This window comes from Phaenicophaeus curvirostris, unplaced genomic scaffold, assembly GCF_032191515.1.
Source record: "Phaenicophaeus curvirostris isolate KB17595 unplaced genomic scaffold, BPBGC_Pcur_1.0 scaffold_364, whole genome shotgun sequence".
NCBI classification, from domain to species: Eukaryota; Metazoa; Chordata; class Aves; order Cuculiformes; family Cuculidae; genus Phaenicophaeus; species Phaenicophaeus curvirostris.
In genome coordinates, this window is record NW_027206962.1 from 1 (window position 1) to 17227 (window position 17227).

The window sequence follows — 17227 nt, forward strand, 5'->3', positions numbered from 1 at the left end:
GGGGCTGAGCGAGGGGGGCGTGGCTTAAGCCTCATTTGCATACGGCGCCGCCGCAGCCAATGGGCGGCGCGGGCGGTGTCCGCGCGCGCGGGAGGCGCGGGGGGGGCGCGCGCGCGCGCCGTTCCCTGCGCGCGCGGCGGGCGGAGGCCGCGGCTCGGGGTCCTCCCACCCCCTCCCCCCCCCCCCCCCAAACCCCTCCCCCCACCCCGGTTCGGGTCCCCCCCCGGAGCCGGTCCCGGTGTCCCCCCCCACCCCACCCCCCATTCCCGATTCCTCCCCCCCTTCCCCCACCCCCGCCATGTCCTCCACGGCTGCAGCCCCGCGGAGAGGCCTCGGCATGTTCGGTCAGTGCTGAGGGTTGAGGTGGGGGGCGCGTTTGGAGGCGTTTGAGGGGGAGATCGGGGGGGGTGTGGGGGGGTTGAGGCGGTTTCTGAGCAATGAGCGGGTTCCTGAGGGGGTTTGAGGGCGTCTGGGGAGGAGATGGAGGGGAATGGTGAGGAGATGGGGGCGGGGGAGTGCGATTTGTGAGGAGATGTTGGAGTTTTGAGAGGGTTTGGGGTGGTTTGTGAGGAGATGTTGGGGTTTTGAGAGGGTTTTGGGGGGTTTGTGAGGAGATGTTGGGGTTTTGAGAGGATTTTGGGGGGTTTGTGAGGAGATGTTGGGGTTTGGAGAGGATTTTGGGGGGTTTGTGAGGAGATGTTGGGGTTTGGAGAGGATTTTGGGGGGTTTGTGAGGAGATGTTGGGGTTTTGAGAGGGTTTGGGGAGGTTTGTGAGGAGATGTTGGGGTTTGGAGAGGATTTTGGGGGGTTTGTGAGGAGATGTTGGGGTTTGGAGAGGGTTTGGGGGGTTTGTGAGGAGATGTTGGGGTTTTAAGAGGGTTTGGGGGGGTTGTGAGGAGATGTTGGGGTTTTAAGAGGGTTTCGGGGGGTTGTGAGGAGATGTTGGGGTTTTGTGAGGAGAATTGGAGTTTGAAACCGTTTTATGAGGGGAATTTGGCGATTTGAGGAGATTTCAGGGAATTTTATGTGGTTTGCGAGGAGCTGTTGGGGTTTCGTGAGAAGATGTTGGGGTTTCATGAGGAGAATTGGAGTTTGAGACCGTTAGATGAGGAGACATTGGGTTTTTTTTGAGGAGATTTAAGGGTTTTGGGGTGGTTTGCGAGGAGAGGTTGGGGGTTGTGAGACTATTTAGGACATTTTGTGTGGAGATGAGGGGTTATGAGTACATTTCTGAGGAGATTTAGGGGTTTATGGGGGATGATTTGTGAGGAGATGTTGGGGTTTATGGGGGATGTTGGGTTCCTTTGAGGAGACTTGGAGTTAGACCATTTTATGAAGAGATATTGGGTTTTTCTGAGGAGATTTATGGGTTTGGGGGAGGTTTGTGAGGAGATGTTGGGGTTTGTGATAGGATGGGGTGACTTATGAAGGGGTTTGGGGGTTTGACACCGTTTTATGAGGAGATGTTGGGGTTTGCGAGGAGATTTTACGGGGTTTTGTGGGGCTTCAGGCAATTTATGAGATGTTGGAGTTTTGAGAGGGTTTGTGGTGTTTTGTGGGGGAATTGGGGAAGTTTGAAACCGGTTTATGAGGAGATGGAGTGGTTTGTGAGGAGATTTGGGGGAGCTGGGTCATTTTATGAGGAGATGTTGGGGTTTTATGAATATCCATCGGGGCTTCTGAGGGGATTTTGGGGTCTGTGAGGAGACTTAAGGTTCTTGGGGGCGATTTAAGAGGAGGTGTTGGGGTTTATGAGGGAATGTTGGATTTCTTTGAGGAGATTTGGTGTTTGAGGGCGTTTTGTGAGGAGATGTTGGGGGCTGTGAGGAGATTTAGGGGTTTTGTGGGTGATCTATGAAGAGATGTTGGGATTTTGAGAGGGTCTGTGTTGGTTTGTGAGGGAATTGGGGAGGTTTGAAACCGTTTTGCGAGGAGATGGAGTGGCTTGTAGGGAGATTTGAAGGAGCTGGGTCATTTTAGGAGGAGATGTTGGGGACTGAGCAGGTTTGGGGTGTTTTGTGTGGAGATGAGGGGTTATGAGCGCATTTGTGAGGAGATTTGGGGGGCTTGGGGTGATTTATGAGGAGGTGTTTGGGTCATGAGTGAATTTTTGGATGGGTCTGTGGACATTTATGGATTGTGAAAGGATTTGTGGGGAGATGGGATTTGGGGGGATTTAATGTGGGGGTGTTGGAGTTTGTGAGATTTGGGGGCGATTGAGTAGATATTGGGGTTTATGAGGGGATGTTGAGATTTGTGAAGGAAATTGGGGCTTTGAGATCGTTTTATGAGGAGATGGTAGGGTCTGTGAGGGGTTTTGGGGGGGTTTATGTGGAGATGGGAGGTTGCGGATACGATTGTGAGAAGACGATGGTGTTTGTGGGGATATGGAGTGGTTTGTGAGGGAATTTGGGAGGATTGGGACTGTTCTAGGAGGAGGAATGGGGGGATTGGTGTGGAGCTTGAGGGGTTGTGAGGAGATCGAGGTGGTTTGTGAGGAGATGAGGGGGTTTGAGAGGGAATTTGGGGAGATTTGTGAGAAGATGGGGGTTTGTGAATAGATTTGTGAGGAGTTGGGTTGGTTTGTGAGGAGATTTGGGGCATTTTATGTGGAGATGGTGGGGTTTGTGGTGAGATGGGGAGTTCTGTGAGGGGGTTTGGAGACTCGGGGGGATTTGAGGGGGTTGGGGTGGCTTGTGGGGGTGTTTGTGTGGGGATCTTGAAGGTTGTGAGGAGGTTTGCGTGTTTGTGAGGGGGTTTTGGGGGAGATTTGAGGGGTTTTTAAGGGGCTGTTGGCATTTGGGGGGGTTGGGAGGAGGTGGGTGGGTTTGTGGGGACATTTGAAGGGTTGGGGAGCATTTTATGAGGAGATGTTGGGGGTCTGCGAGGAGATGGGAAGCTCCGTGAGGTGTGGGTGTTGTTTGAGGGGGTTTGTGAGGGGATCCTGAGGGTCTTGAGGGGGTTTGGGAGCAGATGTGTGAACTGTGAGGGGATTTGGAGGCATTTAGGGATGGTGGGAGGTTGGGGGGGGGTCTGAGGGGGGTTGTGCGGCGATGCTGGGGATTTTGTGGGGATTTCAAGAGTTTGTGGGGGGATTTGAGGAGCTGGGGAGGTTTTTTGAGGAGCTTGTGGTAGGTGGAGGGGTCTGGAAGGGGGGGTTTAGGGGAAACTGGAGATCTTGGGGGGGAGGTCCTGGCGTTCTGGGTCCCCTCAGGGGTGTGTCCAGGCCTCAGTTTCCCCACGGGAGCCCCCCAGGCCCCCCAGCCCGCTCCGTGCAGGCAGCTGGAGCAGAGGAAACCATGGAGCCTCCACGCTTCCCGGCCAAGCCGACCACGGCACCGCCCCGGGGCGGCTGCACACGCGTGTGCCCTCGCTGCGAACACGGCTGCTCCGTGTTGGACGCGTGTGGGGCTGCGTGGGGGTGGCTGTGGTGTCACGCGGCTGTGGGACAAGCCGACGGGGGTGTCGTACGTGTCGCGATGCTCCTGGGGTGTTGTACGAGCACAGGACACGCGTGTGGGCACGGTCGCACACGTTGTGTGTTCGTGGTGTGTGGCTCAAGGACACGTGTAGCGCTGTTGTTACGTGTGTGTAATGGGGCTTCATATATCACATATGTAGGGACGCTCCTGGTGTGGAAGGCGTGTCCAGAACATGCGTGTAACAGTACTTCACATGTTAAATTGTGTAGTGGTGCTGATAGCGTGTTAAATAGTCTTAAAGCGTGTGTTTGATGGCGTTTCACATGTCACACACGTGTAAAGATGCTCCTGGCCTGCAGCACAGCCCTGGCATGCGTGTGCAGGTAGCGATGCTTTGCGGTGCACATGTGCAACGATGCGCCATGCAAAACACACCGTGTTCTTCCATCTCACACGCAGTGAGCTGCGTGTTATTCACGTGTAGTGGATGCTCCTGGCGTGTCACACGGATCGAGGATAGGCGTGCGATGGGTTCACGTTACACGCGTGTAGTGACGCCTCACGTGTCACGCGTCTCGTGCTGATCACGTGTGCTCTGGCCACGTGTGTAACACATGAAGCCTCCCTCTGTACCCCAGGACACGCGTGTGACAGCGCTCTGAGCAGGGACAGCGGCGCCACCGAGGGGTTTCGGGTCTGGGGGCCGCGCGTGTGTGTCCGTGCCGTGTCCTTGCCGTGTCCTAACCGTGTCGCTGCCTTTTCCCCCGCAGTGTGGACCAACGTGGAGCCGCGCTCGGTTGCCGTGTTCCCCTGGCACTCGCTCGTGCCCTTCCTGGCCCCCAGCCAGCCCGACGCGTCCCCGCAGCCCCCCCAGGGCCACCAGCCCGTCAGCCACCCGGCCGGCTCCCAGAGCAAAGGTGGGGGGCGCGGGGGCTGCGACCCCTTGGGTGGGTGGCCAGGGGGTAAGGACGCAAAGGTGGGGGGGTCAGAACTAGCCACGCCCACTTGTAGGTGAGGGCCCCGCCCCATGAGTGAAATAGAATCACAGAATCATAGAATAACCAGGTTGGAAGAGACCCACCGGATCATCGAGTCCAACCATTCCCATCAATCACTAACCCATGTCCCTCAGCACCTCGTCCACCCGTCCCTTAAACCCCTCCAGGGAAGGGGACTCAACCCCCTCCCTGGGCAGCCTCGAACAGGGCCCAATCACCCTTTCTGTGAAGAATTTTTTCCTAATGTCCAGCCTGAACCTCCCTTGGTGGAGCTTGAGGCCATTCCCTCTCGTCCTGTCCCCTGTCCCTTGGGAGAAGAGCCCAGCTCCCTCCTCTCCACAACCTCCTCTCAGGTAGTTGTAGAGAACAATGAGGTCTCCCCTCAGCCTCCTCTTCTCCAGGCTTAACCCCCCCAGCTCTCTCAGCCGTTCCTCACAAGGCCTGTTCTCCAGCCCCTTCCCCAGCTCCGTTCTCTTCTCTGGACTCGCTCCAGAGCCTCAACGTCCTTCTTGTGCTGAGGGGCCCAGAACTGAACACAGGATTCGAGGAGCGGTCTCCCCAGTGCCGAGTCCAGAGGGAGAAGAACCTCCCTGGCCCTGCTGGCCACCCCGTTTCTGATTCAAGCCAAGATGCCCTTGGCCTTCTTGGCCCCCTGGGCAAGGTGGGGTCAGAATAAATCACGCCCCAAGGATCCATTGATGTGTTTGGGGTCAATTCCTTTTGCAGAGCCCCCTGAATCAGCAGCCGTCGCCCCCGAGCTGGCCGTGGGGCCCGAGCCGGGGCACTGTGGGGGGGCCACGCGGCCCCCAAGCCCCCCACCCGCCCCCCCTGTCACCACCGTGGGGCCCCCGGGCCCTGAGGAGGAGCCCCCCGGCCCCCCCCGCCTGGATAGCGAGACCGAGAGCGACCACGACGACGCGTGAGTCTGGGATTTGTCGGGGTTTAAGGGGGGGGATTAGGGTGCCCCCCTCTCCCCTCTCTCATTTCTTGGGGGCCCCTCTAGGTTCCTTTCAATCGTGGCCCCGGAGCTGCCGCTGCCGCTGGGGCCTGGGAAGCGTCGGACGCAGTCGCTCAGCGCCCTCCCCAAGGAGCGAGACGGGGACAAGGAGGGACGCAGCCCCGGCAAGGTGAGTGGTTTGGGGGGGACACGGAGCTGCTGGGGCGGAGGACGCTTATCTTCTCCCCTTTAGGGCACAGCCAGAGCTTGTTTTGGGGGGGTTGGGGCAATTTATGAGGAGAAGGCGGAGTTTTGAGAGGGTTTGTGGTGTTTGGGGGGGAATTGGGGAGGTTTGAAATGTGTTTACGAGGAAGTGGAGTGGTTTGTGAGGGTATTTGGGGGAGCTGGGTCATTTTATGAGGAGATGTTGGGGGCTGAGCAGGTTTGGGGTGTTTTCTGTGGAGTTGAGGGGTTATATTTGTGAGGAGATGATGGTGTTTGTGGCGATATAGAGCGGTGCCCCAATTTATTGCTTCCCCAAGGCCTTCGGCTGCCCCCTTGCTACGTCCCTCCCATCCCACCTTGTTCTTCCCCCAAAAAGAAGGGGTCCCCTAGCTTCGGGGGTGTCCCCCCCATCTCCCAGCCCGTCTAACCCTGCTCCTCCAGCGCGAGAAGGATCACATCCGGCGGCCCATGAACGCCTTCATGATCTTCAGCAAGCGGCACCGGGCGCTCGTGCACCAGCGGCACCCGAACCAGGACAACCGCACCGTCAGCAAGATCCTGGGCGAGTGGTGGTACGCGCTGGGGCCTCGAGAGAAGCAGAAATACCACGATCTCGCCTTCCAGGTGCTACGGCTGGGGCTGCTGAGCCACGGGGGGCAAGCTCGGGGGCAGGTCTGGGAGTTCCTGAGGTGGTCTGGGGGCTCCTGAAGGAGATGTGGGGGATCCTGAGGTGGTTTGGGGGCTCCTGAAGGAGATTTGGGGGCTTCTGAGGTGGTTTGGGGGCTCCTGAAGGAGATCTGAGGGCTTCTGGGGTGGTTTGGGGGCTCCTGAAGGAGATCTGGGGGCTCCAGAGGTGGTTTGGGGGCTCCTGAAGGAGATTTGGGGGCTTCTGAGGTGGTTTGGGGGCTCCTGAAGGAGATTTGGGGGCTTCTGAGGTGGTTTGGGGGCTCCTGAAGGAGATCTGGGGGCTTCTGAGGTGGTTTGGGGGCTCCTGAAGGAGATCTGGGGGCTCCAGAGGTGGTTTGGGGGCTCCTGAAGGAGATTTGGGGGCTTCTGAGGTGGTTTGGGGGCTCCTGAAGGAGATCTGGGGGCTCCTGAGGGGGTTTGGGGGCTCCTGAAGGAGATCTGGGGGCTCCTGAGGGGGTTTGGGGGCTCCTGAAGGAGATCTGGGGGCTCCTGAGGGGGTTTGGGGGCTCCTGAAGGAGATCTGGGGGCTCCTGAGGGGGTTTGGGGGCTCTGGGGGAGGGGCTCAATGCCTTGCCCCCCCCACCCAGGTGAAGGAGGCGCACTTCAAGGCTCACCCCGACTGGAAATGGTGCAACAAAGACCGCAAGAAATCCAGCTCGGAGGGGGGGCGGGGGCCGGGGGGGGGGGCGGGGGGGGGCCCCAAGGAGCCCCGTGAACGCAGCGCCTCCGAGAGCGGCCCCCCTGCGCCCCCCGCAGGTCAGAGGCACCCCAAAAACACCCCCTCCTGCCCCCCAAAACCTCCCCCTGCTCTCCCAGATCCCTTCCTTACCCTCCCCAACACCCCCTCCTGCCCCCTAGACCCCAACCCTTCCCCCAGACACCCCCTCCTGCCCCCTAAACCTCAGCCCTGGCCCCCAAACACCCCCTCCTGCCCTCTAGGCCCCAGCCCTACCCCCCCGACACCCCCTCCTGCCCCCCAAAACCTCTCCCTGCCCTCCCAGACCCCTTCCTTACTCTCCCCAACACCCCCTCCTGCCCCCTAGACCCCAACCCTTCCCCCCAGACACTCTCCTCCTGCCCCCTAAACCTCAGCCCTGCCCCCCAAACACCCCCTCCTGCCTTCCCAACAGGTCAGGGTCCTCCACGCTTCCTCCTCCCCCCCCAAACCACCCCCCAGTCCCCCCAAACTTTCCTTGCAGCCCCAGCAACCGCCAGAGACCCCCCAGTTCTTGAGGCCCCCCCCCCCCACTACACTGTGGACCCCCAGGTGCCCTCCCAAACTCCCCACCTTCCCCCCAGCCCTCTCAAGACCCCTCAAAATCCACCCAGCACCCCCAGATCCCTCCCAAATCCCCTCGCAGCCCCCCGAAAGACCCTGACCCCCCCCCCCCCTCTTCCTGCAGGCGCCACTGACGCCCCCACGCCCCCCGAGGGCAGGGGCGGCTCGGGCCCCCCCGGGGAACGCGGCCTGGGAGCGGGGGGGACACAGCACCCCCGCCCCCGCGCCTTCTCCCACAGCGGCGTCCAGGGAGACTTCGCACAGGTAGGGGGGGGCGGGGGGGGCACCCACAGGTGAACAGGTGGGGTCTGAGGAGGCCTGTGGGGGTCAGGGAGGGGGTGTGGGGTGGGGGGAGGGGGCAGCGGGGATGGGGGGGGGCATGTGTGGGGTGGGAATCCTGCCCCCCCCCGTGTTTGGGGGGCCCTTATAGGGCTGGGGGACCTGTAGGGCTGAAGGGGGGGGGGTTCCCTATGGGGCTGGGGGTCCCTGATGCCCTTTCTCCCCCCAGCTCTGCTCCCCGCTGGGGGCCCCCCCGGGGCCCTGTGCCCCCCCCGCCCCCCGTGTTCCCCCCCAGCGCCTGCCCCGCGCCCCCCGCGCCGCCAGCGAGGAGGGGACGAGTGACGAGGAGCGTATGGTCATCTGCGAGGACGAGGGCGATGACGACGTCATCGGTGAGGGGACCCCGAAACCGGCCCTGCTCGCCACCCCCCGGAGCCCACAGAGCCCCCGCCCCGGGCACCCCCAAACCCTCCAGGCTCCCCTTCCAAACTCCACGGCGCCCCCCCAATCCAACAGAGCCCTCATGGACCCACCTGAACCCCCCCAGAGCCCTCCATGCAGCTCCCCAACGGCTTCCCAGAGCCCCCCAACCCCCCTGCCGGCCCCCAGACCCCTTCACAGCCCCCCTCGCTGCCCCCTGAGCCCCCTGCAGGGTCATCGCTCACCCCGCCTTCCCCCTCCGCAGCGGATGAGGGGTTCCCCCCCTCCGGCGACATCGACCTCAAGTGCAAAGAGCGCGTGAGCGACAGCGATGGCGAGGGCTCCTCGGGGGACGAGGGCCAGGTGGGGGGGCCGTACGGATCCCTGGGGGGCCCTGGGGCTGCTCTGGGGCCAGGGGGAGGTCTGTAGGGCTCTATAGGGTTGATTCCTTGTGGGGAAGGGGTGTCCCTGTGGGTCTGGGGGCGCTTCTATAGGTCCCTATGGGGCAGGGTCACTCCTATAGGTCCTCGTGGGGCAGGACAGGGGTCCCTATGGGACAAGGGGGTCCCTATGGGCCCCCCCCCCACTGACACCCCTTCTCCCCTGCAGCCCCCGCCACGGAAGCCGCTGCCGCCTCATGCCCCCCCGGAGCCGGACGCCGCCCCCCCCGGCCCGGCCGAGACCCCCCCCGCCGCGGGGCCCTACAAGGGGGCTCCCCCGCCCCCCCCGGTCCCCCCGAAGCGCTTCGAGGGGGTCTCGGCGCCCCCCCCTCCCCTTCCGCGCCGCAAACGCTCCGACAGCGCTGGGGGGGGCGGCGAGGGGGGGGTCGGAGCAGCCGCAGCCCCCCCCCCCTCCTCCTCCTCCTCCTCCTCCTCCTCCACGCGTGGGGCCGCCCCCCCCCGCTGCCCCCCCCGAGGGCAAAGCCGGGGCCGGGGGAGGGGGGGCTCCGGTCGCCCTGCTGGCCCCCCCGGTGCAGTTTCTGGCCCAGCCCCCCCAGCCCGCGGCGGGGGGCGGAGCCAACGGGCCCCTCCCCCTCGGGCTGCCCCTCCCCCCAGGCAAGGGGGGGGCGGTGACCCAGGTGCAGTACATCCTGCCCCCCCTCCCCCACCCGCTGCCCCTCCCCCCTCCTGGCAAGGCCCCCCCGGCCCCCCATGCGCCCCCCGGCCCCACCCTGCACTTCGCCCTCCCCTCCCCCAGCAGCGGGGGCTCGGCCCCTGCCAGCGGAGCCCCAAAGGTGAGGGTGGGGGTGTGCGGGGTGGGGGAGGAGTTGGGGGGGAGGGGGTGGTGATGTGGGCCTGGCTTGGAATGGGGGGCCTGGGAGAGTTTGGGGTGGGGGGGGGGATCTGTGTGTGTCTGACCCCCTCCCCCTGCCCCCCAGCTGCGCCGCCCCCAGGCCCTGCGCCCCCCCTGCTGCCGGGGAAGGTGCTGGTACCTGTGGCCCCGCCTGGACCTGCCCGCCCCGCCCACGGACCCGCCCTGGCACCACCTGGAAAGGTATTGCTGCCCCCCCTCGTTTCCACGCCCCCTCCCCCCTCGTTTCCACGCCCCCTCCCCCCTCGTTTCCACGCCCCCTCCCCCTCGTTTCCACGCCCCCTCCCCCTCGTGGCCACGCCCCCTCCCCATCGTGCCACGCCCCCTCCCATCGTGGCCCCGCCCCCTCCCCCCTCGTTTCCACGCCCCCTCCCCCCCTCGTGGCCGCGCCCCCTCCCCGCTCGTGGCCGCGCCCCCTCCCCCCGTGGCCCCGCCCCCTGCACTCGTGGCCCCGCCCCTTCTGGGGGCCCTTTCTCCCTTCTCTCTGATCCTTTTCTCTCCTCCCTCCAGATCATTCAGCTCAGCCCGGTGCCGTTGGTTCCCCCCGGCAGCCCCGGGGCGGGGGGGGGCCCTGTGCCCCCCCCGAAGGTCCTGCTCCCCTCTCCCGCCCGCATCGCCTACGTGGCCCCTGGCGCGGCCCCCGCTCCGGCCCCGGCCCCCGCGCCCCCCGTGGCGCTCGGCTTCACCGCCCTCGGCCCTGCCGCCCCCGCCATTGTCCAGCCCCTGCTGCCTGGTACGGGGTGGGGGGGGGAAATGGGGGGGCACGGGGGGCTTCGGGGGGTCCTGGGGACAGGATGGGAACGCCGAGGGGGAATGGAGGGGAAAGCAGGTGACAAGCGGGTTGCGGGGGTCAGTGTGGTTGTTCTGGGGGTCCCGTACGGAGGATAAAGGGGGGCCAGGGTGTGTTTTGGCTTCCTGGGGTATTTGGGGGTGCTGGGGCATTATTTGGGTGTGGAATTGGGTGTCTCATAGGTGGGTTTTGGAGAATTCTGGGGGACAGGGTTTATTTATGGATCCTGCACGGAATTTGAGGTTCCTTGGGGTGGCTCTGGGGTCCTGGGGGCGCAATTGGTGTTCCCTGTGTCGATTTGAGGTCCCGTAGGGGTGTTTTTGGGGTCCCGTGGGGATCTCCTACGCCTCCCTCTCCCCTGCAGGTCAGGGCTCCCTGCTCGCCCCGGGGCCCGTGGGGGTGTCCCCGCTGCCCCCCCCGCAGCTGCCCCCGGCCTCGGGGGGCCCCGTCCTCGCCGCCATCTACCCCAGCCCCCCCGGCTCGGCCCCCGCCGCCGCCGCCCCGGCCGCCAGCCTCGTGTACAGCGTCGCGGGGTCCGGCCCCCCAGCCCCTGCCCTGCTGCCCAAGGGGGGGCCCGGGGCTGCCCCCCCCGCGGGAAACACCGGTGAGGGGCGGGGCTTGGGGAGAGGGGGCGGGGCTTGGGGAGAGGGGGCGGGGCTCGAGGGGGGCTGTGTGGTTGCATGGGGTGGGGGGTGAGTGGAGAGGGGGGTGTGGGGCTTGTTGGAAGGGGAGGGGCCAAAGGGGTGGGGGTCACGTGGGAGTGGGCGTGGCCACAAGGGGCGGGGCATGAACGGGAGTGGGCGTGGCCTGTATGCAAATAAGAGGGGGCGTGGCCTCTCCCCTGAGCCCCCTGCCCCCTCCCCACAGCTCCCCTCAGCTTCCCGCCGGCGCGGCCCCCCCGGCCCCCGCCGAAGCCCCCCCAGAAGGTCAAAGCCGCCATCGCCACCATCCCCGTCGGCTGCTACGAGGCCCCGCCCCCGCCCCGCCCCCCGCCTGACCCCGCCCCGCCCCCCGCCCCCTCCTCGCCACCCCCCACCCCCGGCGACTGGGATGCCCCCCCCACGCCCCCTCCCGCCGCCCCCTCCCCACCCCACACCGAAGCCTGGAGCCACCACAGCGCCGAGGGGACCCCCGCCAGCCCTGCCCCCGCCGAGCCGGTGAGTGCCCCGACCCCCCCCCTACCCCCGCGCCCCCCCGTCACCCCAATTAATATTCCCCCCTAACGACCCCCTCCCCCCCCCAGGCCACCTGGCGGGCCCTGCCCCCCGAGAGCCGCCAGGAGCCCCCCTCCGCGCCCCCCGCTGGGCCCTCCGCTTCCCCCCCGGCCCCCCCCGAGGGGCCCCCCCGGGCCGCCGCCCCGCCCCCCCCGGCGCCGCCCCCCGTCGAGGAGCGCAAGGACGGGGGGACGGGGAAGAAGGTGAAGATGAGGCCACCCCCGCTCAAGAAAACCTTCGACTCGGTTGACAAGTGAGTGGGGAAGGGGCCTGGGGGTGGGGGGGGGCGTTGAGGGGTGGGGCAGGGGTGAGGGGGGTGGGGGAGAAGGTTTTTTTTGGTGGGGGGGCAGTCTCCCTGTCGCCTTGTAGGGCCCGGGGGGGCTGTCTCGGGTTTCAGGGGGTCTCACGATGCCCCCCCCCCAGGATGCTGTTGGGGATGGGGGAGCTCGGGGGGGCATCTCTGGGCTTTGGGGGTGTCCCTGTGCTCGGGGTCCCGGTGTGGATGGCTCTGCGGGTGCCCCCAGGGTGCTCTCGGAGGTGGATTTCGAGGAGCGCTTCGCGGAGCTGCCCGAGTTCCGGCCCGAGGAGGTGCTGCCGTCGCCCACCCTGCAGGCTCTCGCCACCTCGCCCCGCGCCATCCTGGGCAGCTACCGGCGCAAGCGGCGCGGCTCCTCGGGTGAGCGCAGGGGCCCTTTGGGGACGCTCGGGGCCACCTCGGGCCCTTTTGGGATTTCCGAGCCCGTTCGAGGCTGTTCGGGACCATTTGGATCCGTTCGGGGCCCTTTTGGGAGGGCATTTCACCCAGGGTAGGGATGGGGTGGTTCTTCGGGCCGTCGCGATGTCCTTCTGGGGGGCTTTTGGGTACATTCAGGGCAGTTTTGGGGGGTGTTTTGTGGTCTCTGAGCTCTGTTCTGACCCCCCTCCCTTTCTCTCTTTCTCTCTCCAGACCTGGATGCGGGAGGCGAGGACCCTGCGTCCCCCAAACGCCGCCTGCGGCGCCGTTCCAGCTGCGGCTCCGAGCCCACGACCCCCAAGAGTGCCAAGTGCGAGGGGGAGGTCTTCACCTTCGAGCGGCCTGGTCAGCGAGGGCACAGCTGGAGGGAGGGCTGGGGGGGGACACACACAGCTGGAGGGGCCTCGGGGTGTCCCTGTCCCCCCTGCGGGGGGGGGTTGGAGACCCCAGCACCCCGGAGCTGGAGGAGGGAGTTGGAGTCCATGTGCCCCTCCCCCGCCCACCCCGGTGTCCCACATGTGGGGGCATTTGGGGGTGATTTGAGGGGGGGTTTGTCCCCTGCTGACCTCCCTCTGCAGGGGCCGAGGCCGAGGACGCGCTGGGGGAGCTGGAGTTCGAGAAGGCGCCGTTCTCGTCGCTGCGCCGCACGCTGGATCAGCGCCGCGCCCTTGTCATGCAGCTCTTCCAGGAGCATGGCTTCTTCCCCTCGGGTGCGCTGCTGGCCCGGGATGACCCAAACCGGCCTCAATTCACCCCAAACCAGCCCAACGTGGCCCCAAACGACCCCGAAACCAGCCCCAACTGCCTGAAACTCAACTGCCCCCCACCCCGTCCCTGCCCCCACTGGGTCCTTTCCAACCTGGTGACTCCCTGACTTTCTGTCTCTCTGATTTTCGGACTCTCTGTCCCCCCAGCCCAGGCGACAGCGGCGTTCCAGGCGCGCTTCTCCGACATCTTCCCCACCAAGGTTTGCCTGCAGCTCAAGATCCGCGAGGTCCGCCAGAAGATCATGCAGGCGGCCACGCCCCCCGAGCAGGCCACGCCCCCCGACCCCGCCGAGGCCCCTCCCCCTGCACCGGAGGCCCCGCCCCCCGCCGACCCCTCCCACGAGGCTCCGCCCCCTTCGCCCACCGCGGGGGGGGGCGGGGCGCGCTGAGCATTCCAGGCCCTGCCCCCCTCCGTGGGGACACCGGGGGGAGGGGGGAAGGGGGGGGGGGAGGGGGCGGGGTCACGTGACTGAGATCTTTTAATAACGGTAAATGTTTGGAGACCGGCTGAGGCCTCGGATCTGTCAGCGCCGAGGGGGGCGGGGCCAGAGCCGATGGGGGCGGGGCCAGAGCCGAGGGGGCGGGGCCAGAGCCGAGGGGGTGGGATCTGCTCCTTAATCTCGTGGGAGCTTTCCCAGTCCCCTATTTTGGGGGGGCCTCTTGCCACCGTTTTAGGGTAATTTCACAGTGTTTTGGGATCCATTCTGTAACATTTCAGGGCCACTTCCCCCCCGTTTCAGGATCCCCTTTAAGGTTTTTGCACCGTTTTAGTATCGCGCCCAATATCCTGGGATCTTTATCCACTATTTGGTGCCCTTTTTCACAGCTTTGGGACACCCCCTTCCACACTTTGGGGCCATTTCCCACCATTCTGGGATTCCATCCCAGTTTGGGGCCATTTCACCCCGGTTTGGGGCCTTTTCCCTCCCATTTTGGGTCCATCTTCCCGCATTTCAGGATCCCCTTTAGGGTTTTCCTGCTGTTTTGTCTTCGTGCCTCATCTTCTGGGATCTTTATCTACTATTTGGAGGCACTTGGGGGCGTGGCCAGGGTCGAGGGGGCGTGGCCAGGGTCGAGGGGGGCGTGGCCTGAGCCGAGGGGCGCGGCCAGGGACGAGGGGGCGTGGCCTGAGCCGAGGGGGCGGGGCTAGTAAAAGCAGCGGGGCCGGTGCAGATGGGGGGGGGGTCAGAGCGGGAGGGTTCGGGGCCTGCAGCGCCTCCCCCGCGCCCCCCGAAGCGGTTTCGCCGCGGGGGGGGCTCCCCGGGGCTTCTGGAAGGATCGCGGGGCGGCGTGGGGGGGGGGCGGTCGGTCTGTGCGTGTCCGTGAGGCGCAGGCCCCGCCCCCCCCGCGCTCCCATTGGCCGCGAGTTCTCGCGAGAGCAGCGCCCCTGCGGCTTCCCGCGGGCGGCCCCGTGCCCCGCCCCTTTGGAGCCGGCGGCGCGCGGGGAGCGGCACAAGGTGCGGGCCGGGCCCCGGGCCTTGAGGGGGTTTGGGGGGGGTCCCCGGGGGCCCCGAGCGGGGCTGAGCGGTCGCTGTACCCGCAGATGCCCGGAGTGACGGTGAAGGACGTGAACCAGCAGGAGTTCGTGCGGGCGCTCGCCGCCTTCCTCAAGAAGTGAGGCGGGCGGGGGGGCTGGGGGGGCCCTGCGGGGCCCTTACCGGGAGGGCCCTGAGGCGGGGGGGGCCCTGCGGGGCCCTTACCGGGGGGGCTGGGGGGGGGGGGGCCCTGCGAGGCCCTTACCTGGGAGGTGGGCTGGGGGGGCCCTGCGGGGCCCTTATCGGGGGGGAGGGGGGCTGGGGGGACCCTGAGGGTGGGGGGGGGGGGGCTTGGGGGGCCCTGCGAGGCCCTTACCGGGGGGGGGAACCCTTACCGGGGTGGGGGGCGGTTCTCGGGGGGGGTCCCGCTACCGGGATGTCGCGGCGCGCAGGTCGGGGAAGCTGAAGGTGCCCGAGTGGGCGGACACGGTGAAGCTCGCCAAACACAAGGAGCTCGCGCCCTACGATGAGAACTGGTTCTACACGCGCGCCGGTCAGCGACGGGGGGGGGTCCCTCTCCCTCCCTCTCTCCCCCTCCCTCCCTCTCTCCCCCTCTCCCGGTGGGGGGTCCCTCTCCCTCTCCCGGTGGGGCGGGAGTCTCTCTGTCCCCCCCTCCGTCCCTCCCTCCCTCTTCCAGTGGGGCTGGGGTCCCTCTGTTCCTCCCTCCCTCTCTCCCTCCCTCCCTCTCCCGGTGGGGCGGGGGTCCCTCTTCCTCCTTCTCTCTCTCCCGGTGGGGCTGGGGTCCCTCCATCCCTCCCTCCGTCCCTCCCTCCCTCTCCCATTGGGGCTGGGGTCCGTCTGTTCCTCCCTCCCTCTCTCCCTCCCTCTCTCCCCCGGTGGGGCGGGGGTCCCTCTTCCTTCCTCCCTTCCTCTCCCGGTGGGGCGGGGGTCCCTCTTCCTCCTTCCCTTCCTCTCCCGATGGGGTGGGGGGTCCCTCTCTCTCTTTCTCTCCTCGTGATGGGCTGAGCCCTCTCCCCACGCTGCCACCCCCGCAGCCTCCACTGCCCGGCACCTGTACCTGCGCGGCGGGGCGGGCGTGGGCTCCATGGCCAAGGTGTACGGGGGGCGGCAGCGGCGCGGCGTGCGGCCCAGCCACTTCTCGCGGGGCTCAGGGAGCGTCGCCCGCCGCGTGCTGCAGGCGCTCGAGGCCCTGCGCATGGTCGAGAAGGATCAGGACGGGTGAGTGCGCCTCTCTCCTCGTTGCTATCAGGCACGGTTCCGTGGTTTGGGTTTTGGGGTCCCGTTCCCCCCACCCTCCACCCCCCCCCCCCACCCAGGGTGCTGAGGTCCCGTTTTCTGCCCTCAGGGCTTTAGCGATCCCGTTTCCCCCTGGTTCTGGGTCCCAATCCCTGGTTTTGGGGTTCCATTTCCCCCCTTCCCCAGGGTTTTGGGGTCCTGTTTCCCCTCTTCACCCCTGCTCTGATCTCCCTGTGGCAGGGGACGCAAGCTGACCCCGCAGGGCCAGCGGGACCTTGACCGCATCGCGGGGCAGGTACGTGTGGGGGGGGGGGGCGGCACTTTTTGGGATGATTTTGGGGGCTTTTGGTCTTATTTGGAGCTGATTTGGGGCTGTTTGACCCCCGCAGGTGGCGGCCGCCAGCAAGAAGCACTGAGAGGCTGAATAAAGCGTGTTTGGAGTGACTCAAGTGGAGTTTGTGTGTGAATGAACCCCAAAACGGGGTGAAACGGCCTCGGAATGGGAGGGGGAGGCCCGAAGAGGTGAAAAAGGGCCCCAAATTAGTGGAGAAGGATCCCAAAAGATGAGGCAGGAAAGCAAAATGGCAGGAAAATCTTAAAAGGGAGCCTGAAATAGGGTGGAACAACCCCAAACTGGGAGGGAATCCTGGAATGGGGGGATATTGCCCCGAAGTCTGGGAGGGGGAGTCTCAAAGTGCCCCGAAATAGTAGATAAAGATCCCAGAATATGAGGCAGGAAAACAAAATGGTGGGAAAACCCTAAAGGGGATCCTGAAATGCGGGGAAAATGGCCCCAAAATGGGAGGGAAACGGCCCCAAACTGGGGTGAAATAGCCCCAAACTGGGATGGGATCCCTGAATGGTGGGAAATTGCCCTGAAGTATGGAAGGGGGTGTCCCAAAGCCGTGAAAAAGGGCACCAAATAGTGGATAAAGATCCCGAGATACTGGGCAGGATACTAAAACGGTGCAAAAACCTTAAAGGGGATTCTGAAACGGGGGAATGTGGCCCTGAAATGTTACAGAATGGATCCCAAAACACTGTGAAATTACCCTAAAATGGTGGCAAGAGGCCCCAAAATAGGGGACTGGGAAAGCTCCCACGAGATTAAGGAGCAGATCCCAAAATCAGGGGAAGTGGCCCCCAAAATACCGTAGTTTGGGGTCTGCGACCTCCCCGACCACCAAAGCTGCAGTTTTTTGAGAGCGAAGCAGGGGAAAATGTCCCAAACTTGAAAAGTTTTTCCCCAAGAGGAGCTGAGGTGATTTTTGAGGTGGAAAAGGAGCCAATGGGCTCGGTGATTCCGGGTTTTGGTGTTTTTTGCGGGGTTTCCTCCCCCTGGTGATGCCAGCTTGGGGGTGGGAGAAGAGGGGGAAAAGGGGATTTTTGGGGTGAAATCCAAGGGTTTTCTGTCTGTTGGAAACCACTTTAGT

The 17227-nt window shown here is 65.2% G+C and overlaps 2 protein-coding genes across 2 annotated transcripts; both read left to right on the forward strand.

Moving 5' to 3' along the window:
• Positions 1–263: 263 nt before the first annotated feature.
• CIC (capicua transcriptional repressor) lies at positions 264–13570 on the forward strand. Its single transcript, XM_069882809.1, is given in 20 exon segments — positions 264–344; positions 4193–4339; positions 5147–5339; positions 5424–5547; positions 6024–6206; positions 6857–7025; positions 7175–7812; positions 8057–8219; positions 8513–8610; positions 8857–9105; positions 9107–9481; positions 9571–9741; positions 10069–10291; positions 10713–10952; positions 11216–11505; positions 11592–11815; positions 12087–12238; positions 12509–12640; positions 12874–13005; positions 13210–13570. Coding segments are annotated over 20 exon segments (4191 nt in total). The 5' UTR covers positions 264–298; the 3' UTR covers positions 13452–13570.
• An 876-nt stretch (positions 13571–14446) lies between these two features.
• Positions 14447–16243, forward strand: RPS19 (ribosomal protein S19). Its single transcript, XM_069882808.1, has 6 exons — positions 14447–14519; positions 14606–14676; positions 14990–15090; positions 15593–15776; positions 16035–16089; positions 16184–16243. The coding sequence occupies exons 2-6, from the start codon at positions 14606–14608 to the stop codon at positions 16208–16210; spliced, it is 438 nt and encodes a 145-aa protein (XP_069738909.1). The 5' UTR covers positions 14447–14519; the 3' UTR covers positions 16211–16243.
• The last annotated feature ends 984 nt before the right edge of the window (positions 16244–17227 follow it).